The sequence below is a fragment of the Embiotoca jacksoni genome, unplaced genomic scaffold (assembly GCF_022577435.1).
Source record: "Embiotoca jacksoni isolate LCO1_2020_lvr unplaced genomic scaffold, fEmbJac1.0.p SCAF_13, whole genome shotgun sequence".
Taxonomy (NCBI): Eukaryota; Metazoa; Chordata; class Actinopteri; family Embiotocidae; genus Embiotoca; species Embiotoca jacksoni.
The window spans coordinates 10,984,076-10,997,263 of NW_027185263.1; the positions used below are offsets into that span (position 1 = coordinate 10,984,076).

At 39.8% G+C, this 13,188-nt stretch overlaps 1 protein-coding gene across 3 annotated transcripts in view; it reads right to left on the minus strand.

Annotated features, from left to right (window-relative positions):
• Positions 1–837: 837 nt before the first annotated feature.
• The window catches only part of nrg2a (neuregulin 2a), a 70,264-nt gene continuing 57,913 nt past the window's right edge, over positions 838–13,188 (minus strand). For all 3 annotated transcript variants that reach the window (XM_069146443.1, XM_069146441.1, XM_069146442.1), the window contains exons 6-11: positions 11,979–12,002; positions 10,160–10,262; positions 9,810–9,933; positions 9,545–9,672; positions 8,360–8,581; positions 838–4,055 (exon numbers count right to left, since the gene is read on the minus strand). In XM_069146443.1, coding sequence (XP_069002544.1) covers positions 3,401–4,055; positions 8,360–8,581; positions 9,545–9,672; positions 9,810–9,933; positions 10,160–10,262; positions 11,979–12,002 — 1,256 coding nt within the window. In that variant the 3' untranslated portion in view covers positions 838–3,400. The remainder of the gene's footprint in view (positions 4,056–8,359; positions 8,582–9,544; positions 9,673–9,809; positions 9,934–10,159; positions 10,263–11,978; positions 12,003–13,188) is intronic.

A 13,188-nucleotide genomic window follows, 5' to 3' on the forward strand; every position in this document is an offset into this window, starting at 1 on the left:
TTGACACTGAAAACTAGAAAAATATACTAATAAGAATGTCAGGACTATAAGTAAAGCACTAGAAAGTTACAATATGGGTCCTTCAAGACTTCGAAATCTTTCTGTTATGACACCATCTAGTGGTGTACATGTGCTACTGCATCAGATAAACTTCACAAGTCAGTGGGACTTTTCTGTATGTGATAAAAAGGGGAAAAAACCCTTGAAAGTTATAAACTACAATGTGACATAAACATCTTGATCAGATTGACCACAAGCTTCTTTGAGCTAAATTGAACTGAAGTTGATTTATTGAGGTTATGGTCAAATGATATGTATATTTGTCAATTTGTCGTTCACGATTAAAAAAAAAGTATATATAATAGACTGTATTTTAATACAAATATGCTTTAATGTTTAAGACACACCATCATTTAAAAGATCCTTCTGCATAATTACATTCATCAAAACCAATCAAGAATTAAATCACAATTTTAGTTACAGTCATATAAAAAAAAATTATTAGTAATTTGAGACAGCCCCATATTTTTTCCCTTTGAAATAGTTACATACGTTTTACTATGTTTAGGTCTCACGCAAGATTTGTGTGTCTGGCACTGACTCTCTGAACTATCACTTTAGAGAGGAGAACTACCATCTAAAAACAGTTTTGTTATAATTTATAACCCCCCAATCACCATATTAAACAGGTTTTATTTCACCATCAGATTTTATGAGTGCACTCCTGAGACACTTTGTGTATCATATGCTTGCCAGGCGAGTCCAGCCGTAAGCCAAGATAAAAGATGAATCAAAATGCAGAGCGGAGCTTTCTTCAGAAATAACTACAACGTAAAATGATATGAATAAAGATTTATTTTCTCATATGAACAGGTGGATTCATTTTTCATTTTATTTTACAATCTATGACAATCTCGCATTTTTTTTTTTTTTCTAGCATATTTCAGGAATGACATGGGGGGAAAAGGTTATTTTTTATTGCTGAATGTTAAATGAAATACACTTTCACTGACTGGAAAAGAATTGTCTGCTGCTTTTTTTTTTACCATGCACCCATCTAACCTTGACCACAAGGACATGCAGAGGAGAGGTGTTCAAACATTTCAAGCGAGGGTGGGGTCAGGTGGGGTTGGGGAGGGGAGGCAGGGGGGGGGGAGGGTGTCATAAAATTAAACAGAAGAAACTGGCAGGATGTGCCTGGTAGCATTTCAATTGGGTGAGAGGACTGGCAAAGTGAAGGGAGTATCACATTTAAACTAGAGGTGCAGTGTCTTCTTTTGCATTTTCCAGACATACAAAATTAGACTCAGAGGTGAGAAACTCAATGAAACATCTGCAACGTGTGACTGAGGTGTGACCAGCTACCATTCTCTATAACAATACCACTGTGCATTTACCATAGAGCAGTTAGAATTGCAGATCAATCTTTTTAAGACATTTTTAAAATCAATAATCATCTGATTATTATTCAGCATTCTGTTTTTTTTTTTTTTTTTTTTTGACAAGGAGTAGAAACATACCAACAGTGATGAGACATCATCAGCTGTCCCTTCTCAGCGAGTCACTTTTAATAGTTGTGACATTTCTTGAAATATCTTTTAAATATTTCCTTCAGTGGAGGACAAAGGGCTTAAATGATTTGGTTCACCTTTGAAAATCATTATCATTTACAGACTAGATCTGTCAACAAGACAAAGCAGTACACAGTTCTATTGGAGGAGACACTATTTGGAGCTATCTGACATTACTTGGAAGTGTGCATGTAAAAGTGAAGTGGTCCAAACCAAGTGATAAAATAATCCATGGACACAGTCATTCAATGGACATGAGCAAGTGAACAAGAAAGGCTGACAACTTGATACATGGCTGCATAATGGCTTTAAAAAATAATTCAGGTAAATATGCATTTGTATCATGTTATTTCATTCTACACTATAGGCATCACATAGTTTTTTTTTTAAACACACAACACACTACAGTCACCTCTTAGAAAATGATGTAATCAAACAGCAAAATAGAAAGTTTGCATATTTTTGCATTGTATGATCCTCCAAAGTTTCACAGCTATTTCATTTATATTGTCTAGTATGTCCTGCACTCTTCTCCACTGAGCTGCTTCCTTCTTTTTCTCTGTACGGGAGTGTTCAGGGAACTGGTAGACTGTATGTTTACATGTAGGTCCTCAACATTTGAGAACCTTAGTCTTAGGCAGACCTTAAAGTTGAGGGAGAGGGTGAACAGGGGTTTAAGGTGGAGGGGGAGCATGTGTAAATCCTGAGACACTGTGTGGCCTTTAACACGAGCCACAAAAACAGAATGGACACAGAAGGATGATGAGGCGTGGGAGTAGGGGGCGGATTTGAGTGAAAACAGATGCAATCTTTTTTGTTTTGCCACCGCCTCTGATGGCAGGGGTCACCCTGTGACAAGCGGCTCAGTGTTTGTTGGCCTCATACCAGGCGAACATGAGGGGAAACCTGCTGGGAAATAAAAAGGGTAAATGGGGCAGGCTGGGAAAGGGGCAGAATAGCTGTAAACACATCAAGCAATGACCTGCATAACATACAACCCGACAGCAGCCTCACCTGTCCGCCTACACTCCGGGTCACTGTTCTGATATAACCCTATCGTGGGAACCTCTGAGACACTCTACTGTCAGCTCTCCTGAGACACCAGTAGAACCACACATCTGATGTTACTACAACAAACAATGAAATTCATCTAACAATCACAAATGCATGCAAGCAAACTAACATGCGCGCACACACACACATAGAGGCATTTACGCACACACACAGCCAACACAATCTCTCACGCTCTTTCTCTCTCTCTTTCTCCTGGGCAGAGGGCAAAAAGAATCCACACTGTGTTTATCAGGCGTCCTACTAGATCCCAAATCATAAACCCTACAGGCGAATCATATTAATGTAAACATACACTTTATGTTGAAGTGGTTTATATTGCGTGATATGGAAGGGGTTATACTCCAGTGGGGCTAGACTTCTCAAAGAATGCAAATTGGAAAGAAAGTGAAACAGGAAACCAGAGAGGAAATAACAAACATAAATGTGTATAAAAAATGAGGCGTCCATATAAGAAAGGCTACAAAAACCTCCACTGGCCCTCCGGCATCGGCATACAGCAAAAGGCACCACAATATTACTCTATTTTTTACGTTGTGAAAAAACTGGCACGTCTTTTTATGCTGTAAATCAAAATGTACATATAAATAGAGTTTTCCCTATAAAAAAGTCTTTGCTGTTAACTAGTAGACAACTTTTGCTAAAATGAAAATAAATATTTCATTTGTTTAGAATATCTGTCAGTTATATAAAATAAAAATATTTCTTATAGATGCAGGTCTATACTATATTGATTTTTGTTGGTTCATTATCACTCTTTAATGGGGTGTATTGTCCGGTTTGGAGCGTGAGTGTGTGAGTCTCGTATGCATGTTCCCATGCCCACTGTGCCGCCCTGACGAGTGAGAAGTCCGACTGTCCACCGGCCTGTAGATGGTGGAAGGCTCGGCGTTCATGTTCTGCATACTGAGGAAGGGCGTGCTCTCACCGTCCTCCTCTGACTCACTATCTGTTAGGCAGCTTCGAGACCCATAGTCCCGAGATGCCTCATATCCCCGTGGGGCCACATGGCCGTTCAGTCTGGATCTCCGCCAGCGCCGGCTACCGGTTCCACTGGACCCACTTCTCTTTGGTTGCTCCCGAGAGGAGAGATACTCCTGGGTGGTCTCATAGTCTTCGTCCTCAGCCAGCCGGTAGGGGCTGGAGGGCAGGCTGCCCCTGCTGTCATTTAGATAGGTACGACGTTGCTGCCGGTATGGCTCCTGACACTGGGCATCGTGTAGGGGCACTTGGTAGCGGCGCAGCAGAGGCTGGTCATCCTCCAGAGGGTAGGGATTGTGGACAGCAGGAGGGAGCGACATGGCATGGCTGGCATTGGGGGATGTGATCTGGAAGGTAGGCACCTGCGGGGGCAATGAGTAATGGAAATCCACTGGGGAGAGGCGGGCTGGTGTTGTCAGGGCTGACACGTATCTGTGGTAAATACAGAGGGGAGGTTATAGTTAATTAGAGAACAAAGAATAAGCTGAGAAATAAGGTGTACAAAAAGCAGACTGGATGTTTCATAGGCATTTTGTTACGTGAATAAACAGAGTTGTATCGGAATTTACATTTAATGTTTCATGGAAATAATGATTTTTCCATAGATATATTTGGCTGAGATTGTCATATAGATTTCCATACTGGGCATAATCTTCATAAATAGAAATTTTTCCCAAATTACTTGGAAAGAGTGTATCTTGGTTCCAGCGATCCTCTGCAGACCAGTATTTAATATACTGTAGTTAATCATTTTGTGTTAGTACATTTGATACTCAAGTACGGCTCAGATTGCTTTTCCTTATGTCTGCAGAACTGAAACAACCTGACGCACCAGATGGTTTGTTACATCGAGAAGTCGTCCCTGGAAACTGTTTGAAAGATGGTAGGCACTTTCACCAAAAAAAAATACTTGGATAAGTAATTGGATGAACCATATGTCTGTCACCATCTATCACAGGCTAACTTACACCAATCAGGTCATTTTTGTTTTCAAATGAACAAGGACTGTCATTACACCTAAACCACACCCACAGCTGACAGTAATTTCTCATAGAACACTGATTCGTCCAAACCACAGTGGTTTTACCACAAGTACAAAACTCAAAGCCTGACAAAATGGATTCTTGCGATCTCGCAAATTCAGTTGCTTAGCAAGGTAAGAACAGAAATGTCTCTCATGGTAGATTAATGCAACCATGGGCGTCCCCCACGGATCTATTCTGGATCCCCTATTTTTGTTAATGTTGTCGATTTGTACAATAGCCGAGGGTGGATCAATAAGTTCCGAGACTGCTCATTTTGTGCGCGGACGGAGCACAGCATCATGACGTGCACTGAGAAGATATAACCTTCGTGAGCGAATACTCTTAAGTTTCGTCACTTGATCAAAATCAGCACCTGAGGGACACATGCTTTTGTGAGCAGTGGTCCAGGTCCATTTGTGATTTTTTTTTTTTACGCACCTGAAACTTGAGCAGAGAGCACACATCAAAGTTTGCACCAAATTATTGGGGAACAAAGAGAAGCAGCAGGGAGCAAAATCAGGCGAGTAAGCCTGGTGGGGAGCGACGATTGTGATGTTGTGGGCAAAAAACATTTTTTTTTAGTTTTCAAGGTGCCGTGAACAGGCGTGTTGTCAACCCACGTGCTATCTCGCCACAGTTCGGATCGTTTGCACCGAATGTTTTCCTTCAGACACCTCAGAACATCACAGTACAACTCGGTGTGGACAGTCACCCCGGGGGACAAATTCACAGTCACAACTTTGCAAATGTCAAAGAAAAACCACCTGGTTGTGTGCCTGACCTGATGTGCCTTTTTTGGTTTCGGACAATGATGTTCGGCCACTCTTGAAATGTGAATGTCACTCAAATAACCTCGCAAAGCTCATTGCTTCATTGCTGTAGGCTTCTGGAAGCATTATTTAAACTCTCTCATTCACTGTTCTACATAGCAAACTCTGACAGATATTAATTTTATTGATAACATTTGCATCAGTTCTTTGATGATCACTTGGCTTTATCTGAACGTCTGATGGAATTGCAGCCAGGAGTTAACTGGATGAGGACTTAACTGTCCTCCTTAGTACCACTAGGCTCTGGACCAATCTGCCCAACAGCCAACTTTAAGTTAGACAAATAATTAAAGTAAGATTTACTCATTTATTAAGTATTGTTTGTCACAGATGACTGGCTTCAGGCATTAGCATGTTAATGTATAGCACAACTTAAAAGTTATCATCGTTGTCATCTTAGGTAGTTCTGCTCAGTCATGTCCTATAGTCATGTGAGCACCATGGGTGAATGCTGAAGCCAGTTTGGAGGATCTTAAAGATGCAAAACCACGAACGACTGTTAGATACTAGCTCTGAAAATCTGGTTCTTAAAGTACAATGTCAATATCAAGCTTTAAAGCTTAAACTCCCAAAAACCCAAATTTGGATCGTCTGGATTGCCGAAACATAAAACAAATCTGTAGGTGTTGTTCCTACATTTATAATGTGATAATCAAAAACCAATTAAAACATTCACGTCAATACATTTGAAGATCAACTCAGGGTTTATGCCTGGCGCTGAACATTTTTGACCAGAGTGTATGGAGTGTCTGTTTATTGCCTTGAGGGAACTAGAAAACAGGCCATGTGAGACACAAGCCCGAGATATTCCCACAACACTGCTGATTCAGCTGATGCAGAAGCTGTCTCCATGATGGAAGAGGTACTTGTTACCTGGAATGACTCTGAGGGGATGTTGGTTAGGCAATCTGCCTCTGCATAACAACACAGTGGCTATGGGCCTATTCATGCCTATTCATGCCTACATGCATGCTGTATCTTAAGAACTCAAGCACATTAAAAAAAAAAAAAAAATAAAAAAAAAATCGATCATGTCTGATTAGTTTTCAACCATTTTTACTTGGATTTGCTTGCCATTTGCTTTAGAAGGGAGTTTCAGCCTCTTTAGGAGCCTTCTTGCTACATTACTTTCATTTTGGCTCAGTGGTTAAAGCATGACTGAATCTGGACAACACGTCCGGTATGCATCTTGCAGCAGTTGCAGGCCATATATCACCGCACAGAACTTTAGTTTTAGATTTAGTTAATATGTTAAAAAGTCTACAACTGTTCACAGTTTATATTTGATAAGCCTGAATGTTAAGTACAGTTAATAGACCCTTGTTCAGCTAAAAGGCAGGCAGCAGTGTGTTCATCTTTGCTTGACATTATCGCAGGTCAATATGCTTACCGATCCATTAGATGCTTCTGGAGTGCACAACTTAAAAAATATATATATAGTGAAAATATAGGAGGCTTCATGCTTGTGACCTGTGTGCATTTTACAAATTTACAAAGAAAACACTTGTTTTTTGCAACACTGAAAATTTCATGTGACAATGTGACCACTTTTCTTTGTTATTAAATGTAATATCAGTGAGATATCAGATATCAGACCGTCCACTAGACAAGTTCCATTCATCTACATGTATCACCATGTACATGTAAAGTACATTTCTAATAGTAACCGAGTTAATAAGTGATTCTGAAGACTTGAAACAAATGTGAAGCCATAAGAAAGCAGGACATTTTCATGTAGAAAAACCTTTAACACATTGCTTCAAAGTTTAAAAGCGGAGTCTTGAATCTTCATTCATCTAACTAAGCCATAATTTCCCTCCTTAGAAAAATAATATGTGGTCTATTAGCAACCATACCTAACCATTTGTTTTTATAGGAGTTGTGTTGATACAGTAGAGACCAATCATGCTCCCAAATTTCCTCCTTTCACTGCTAATGTGGGCTTGTTGAGTGATGGATCCTCAGTGGTGAATTGTATTGGAATTCAAAACATCAGCAGCGAGCAGGGAGGTCATGGGGGAATTTTGAGGGGGGTCACTATCGGGCTCGAAAACAAAATCAGGGAGTTTATCTTAGGTATTTAAAAAAACAAGCTCAAATTTAGGTCATGGATGACACTGAGTACTACTGAAATACACCTCTTGAATAAAGAGCATGTGGAAGCACATTATTCAGTTTGAGCCGTCATGTTTTAGTTCGTGGTAAAGGAACAGTCCAACATTTTGGGAAATAAGGCTGTATGCTGTCTTGCCCCAAGTCACATTAGAAGATTTATGTCTCTGTCTCCAGTAAATATATATGTGGAGGATAAATATAGACTTCAGCAGAGTTGATGATAGCTCTATTTCTTCACATCTGACAGATTGCTTCTTTCTGCTTCTCCTCTTGCTTTTGTTAACCTCAGCAAAAACCGGTTAATCACATTGAACTGGACTAACCTGTATGAAAAGTGCTATATGAATACTTTTTGTTTGATTGATTGACCTATTTCTGTGACATTGTTGAAATTTATATATATATATTTTTATGGGACTGTGGGCACAATGGCAAACAAGTGTACTTCACAAGATACCGCACGGTTCCGTGAATAAAATCAAATAAAGTCAAAGGGCAAACTGGCCAGTTAGAATGACATACTGGTCAGGGAATAATGTTACAGTTGCTGTTCTCACAATTCCCATTGAAATAAGCACTGCTTCTCACTCTTGCCTACCTGAGCGTATTTCATCATCATGCCTGCTGTGTGTCAGTTTCCACTGAGTCTCTCAGAGTGCCCTGACTGGCCTCTCGAGGCTGAGAGAGAATCAGCAGAGAGAGGAAACTTCTCAAAATGTTCATGACAAACCCAGCGCTACATCAGCCGCACCGGCCTGCTTCCCACCTGTCGCTGTGCGGAGAGTCTCCCAGTGAGTCGAAGGAGTCCCCGTACTGCAGCCCCGGCCGATGGGGGTCAGAGTAACCACAGTGAGCAGCGCGCCGTGCCCGTGCCTCCATGCAAGCAGGACTGCTGCATTTACTGGTCCCCACGGATGATGACATCATTCCCGGCGAGTCCGAGAGGATACTGTCAGAGTGTTCCAGGCTCCATGTCCGTTCCTCATGTCTGACAAATAAAAAAAAAGGTGTTAATACGCACACGTCCCGCAGTGTGTCCCAGTGATTCTTTTTTTCCCATCCTTTTGTCAAAAAGAAGAACGCCTAAAAGAAGCTGTACAATCCGCTTCTTATAGAGGCAGAGCATTTAACCAACTAGAATACGATCCGTTAAAATCACACTCTTCATCAGCTTTTATCTAATCCCTCCTCTTTTGACACATATTATCTCACCTATGAAAACTTGTTCTCATACTTAAACATCAAATTAAGGAACCTTGTATTTCGTCAACAATTTATAGCTCCCTGATCAATGGATATGCTCCACCTTGCTTTCAACATGCTGTCATACATCCTTTAATCAAAACCCCAACTTGTATCTGTCTGTTTGTATTAATTACTGGCCAGTCTCTTGTTTTTAGCCAAGATTCTTGGATGAGTTTTCAAGAAAAAGTTTCTCTCAATGTAATTTAGAATCCTGGACACAGTTTTCAGTCAGGCTTTAGGTTACACAACAGCACTTCCAATACTGGAAGAAAACTGAGGTCCATATCTTCAACTGAGCAGACTACTCCAACACCACAATCAACAATCTTAAGTCCTCTGTTACTGAATGTAAAAATCTCATGCAAGAAACATTGGTGAAATTATTAATTGTAACTCTGTTGTCAGCATTTTTTTTTACAGTTTAGCTCACTTGGGGAAATTAAAACCATTCAAACTGTAGCAGCGAGATTCCTAGTGCTGTGAATTTATTCATATATTCTAGACTTCTTTATTCTAAACATATCCTTATATCACATTGTAATCAATACATAAAATAATCACATAATACCCTCTGTGTAAAGGGCTCCGGTAGAAATTCATGTTTTTTAAATGTGCTCTGTAAATAAATAAACTGACTTGACTAACCCAGTGACTCTATCATTTGGTGTGTGTCTATGTGTTTTTACGTACAATGGTGCAGACTTACCTGTGAGTTGATGAATGGACTCGCGTGGAAGAGTTGTGAGATCTGGAAGAGGCATGACTGGAAGGGAACGATCCCTCTGTTGCAGGCCGTATGACTCGTTCAGTTGCAGGGACATTCTTTGATATGTACTGTTTTGGGAGAAAAAAAAATGATTTGACAGATGAAGGTATGTGGAAAAAAAAATACAGGCAAACGTAAATCTATTTGGTGTACATGAGTATGTGTGTGCTGTGTAATAATGCCAGTAATCCTCTCAGAAACATACATCTACCATCGGGATTTCCTCTGGGCCAGGTCCTGGGTGATTGGGTCCATTAGCTAGGCTACGATTGGGATGTTCTGGACACATGTTTTGTCGCAGATGATTGTGCATCTTCTTTCTTTGTTTCCTGTTGAGAAAATTCCCTTTCTTTTTAAGCTTTTTACTTAATATAAAACACTATTAAAACAAGCACATTTTAAGACAGTAAATACTGTAATCTATTATTTCCACCTATAATGTTACAGGAACACAGTATACAGTAAACTGCTATTTTTTTTTTTTTATGAAGTACCAGGGTAAAATGACTGCATGTGCTAAAATCATGAGCTAATCCATTTCTCAGCAGAACTTACTTGGTTTTGCAGTAGGCAACCACACACACGATGCCCACCACCAACAGCGCCACACAAATACCCGTGATTGTCAGGACTCTTTTCTGGTAGAGTTCCTCTGCCTCTGTCAACATCACACCCACACACACCCACACACACACGCACACACACACACACAAACACACACACACAGAGAGAAATGACAGGAAAGACAAATTAGCGTCTTCAATGTGGCCGTGGTTCCCACTTTTCCACTGTGCATCTACACGTCTTTATTTTTTGTGTGTGACTAAATCCTGAACAGTATGAAGCGTCATCCTCAGTTCCCTGACAACTCACTTCACGCTCAACCCTCTCCTCTCATATAATCACAAATACAACAGATGCTGCTGATCTTGCGCTGCAGTAAGGTAGCGTAGGTTGGGGTAGGATATATAGACTAATATATTAAGCAACTGTGTTTCCTAAAAATCAAAGTGATTTCAAATTATATGATACTATAAAGGTCCAGGCCTTACATTAATGACCAGTAGAACCTATAAACTGTGCATTATTGCATTAGTGCACATGGGAATGAGCCCTGTGCAATGTTTAACATTTTTGATAAGTCCTTAATGGGCCCTGACTCTCTCAATTATAGAAGTGTTCATCTATTCAGGTATTTAGTAAGTACAACAATGAGATCTTATTTTATTAATAATAATTGATAAAACAACTGAATTTCAGAACGAAATATCATTAATATGATAAATATGATCAATGCTCTTTCTTTCCAGAGAATAGCTTACATGAGGTTGAGGTAGATTGTTTGTTTTCCCTGAGGAAAATGATGGAGCAAAGAGGCAGTGTGGCCCCTGATAAATAATGTAATAAAAATGAATTGCATTTGTGCAACTCCTTCAATCTGTGGTTTTCTCCTTTCATTCACCAGAGGCCATTTACCATTAGCGTACCAATTTCTGTCAAGTGTCTGACACCAAGCATAATTCACTGAAGTTTGTTTATATACAGCAGTAAACAGGTAATATTGCTGATTATCTACTGATAACTTTAAACAAAGGAAATTATATTGGTGCATGGTCCAGCAAATTAATGTATTTGTGTAATTGTATGAACCACTGAAGAGATGCCTCCATCTTTTATTCTATACTCTCAACCACTAAAGCACTTTTCTGGAAAAGGTGGCTGAAAACAAGAGCTAACAATGAAAGAGGATGGAAATGGTGGCAGATAGAAGACAAACTGTATGTTCTTAATGTAGCATTGCATGCTCACATCACAGCATTTACTCCTTAAAGCAAAATTAAAACTAGTAACACACTTTAACATACTTCAATGTTACATTTCAGCTATTCTAACGACGGGGTGATGGAAGAAGCATGGGCAAGATCACATGTAAATAAAAAGAACGAGATGGCATATCAAAGGAAAAAGACAGACACACTAAAGGGATGAGACCAACAAGGTTGGAAAGAAAGAAAGAAACACTAAGAAAAGATATCTGGTAGCTACAAACATGACACATCATGCTTGTTAGAGATGGAATGAGGAACCAAGGACCAAAAGGGAAAATAGAAACTCAGTTAAAAGGAAATTTCCATTGCACATGTTTGACAGGTGATTACATCCATGTTAATGATGTTTGATGGAGGATCAGTTGCATTGACTGAGAGTTTGTCATTCTAATAAGTTATGGTATGATTGGTCGAGGGATCGATCAGTTAATCGAGGGACGATATGATTCACAGGTCACATCACAGACGGAACAGGAGCATGTCAAAATGAAGGACATGGCGGTAAACTATGCTAGGACTGAGAATCAAAATGGATTGTTCCATACCCATAAATTCAATCCCAAGATGCTCTGCCAGTGCAGAGGGTTGACAGTTGGAAGAAAAAACAAAAACAAAAAGAGAAACCAGATTAAGAGAGTGGCACCTTCTAGCATAGTGGAGTAAAACACAAATTTGCATCTGAGACAACAAACACGTGTCAGTAATTGTCACGAGACACCAGCATGCAACAGACACTCCAAACCACACTACACAAAACCACACAAAACTACTGTACAGGACCACACAGCTACAAGTCTAATACATTTAATTTCATGTTCATTTTTAACCAAGATTTTCTAACCAAACTCCAACACTTTCTATTTGTGTATTTTCTATTTACTGTGTTTTTGTTGCTTTCATAGTGGTTCTTGTCAGAGCTTTCAGAAAGAGCCATTTCATGACATAACCAAACACAATCTCCTATAGTGGGAATAGGTTGTTAGCCACACTGCCACCCTCATTACGACTGTTTGGGGAAAATATACGTATCTGCTGAGATTACCTGTGCTTTCAGTTTTCTGCGTTCTAAAAACGCGACACTGTCTTTTCCTGGACACACCCATCACATGAACAGGCAAGTTAAAAGGAGTGTATTTGCACTGTTTTGGGATAATCGTGCTGAATGAGAAAAGTTATAGCCAGACTTTATATCATATGGCAGAGGGTGGCCACAGGGAGGTTGTACCCACGAACTGAGTCCAAATCTTTGGCAACTTGCTTGCTTTACTTGGGCTAAAGCAAGTCCCAGCTGTTCTTATGACAACATGCTCTTATTAATCCAAGCTCTCATAGCTGAGGAGCAGAAGCAATCCTCCTTTTCTTTTGGAATCTCCTGGGGATGGGAGGCGCCCCTCCAGGAGGCGGATCTTTAAATGTGGAATGGATGTGTGTGTGCGAGGGCCTGCTCTTCAAAACTTTTTGATTTATTCCCCTTAATTGAGAGTAATATTCTTCCCATGGTAGTGCTTTCATGGGCAGAGAGCACCTATTTGATATTTCTATGTTTTTTGGATGTTCGATTTTTTTTTTTTTTTGTAACAATTTTTTTTATTAACTCTCATTGTTTTTACTCTTTTTTCTTTATCCATCTTCTTTCAGGACTACAAATTACTGCTTGGACATACATATAACCATGTAATCGAAGGCATGTCTGAGTTCATGTAGCTGGATAAAAACAGGAAATAAATGCTTTCCTTGATGCAGATGCACAGCTGC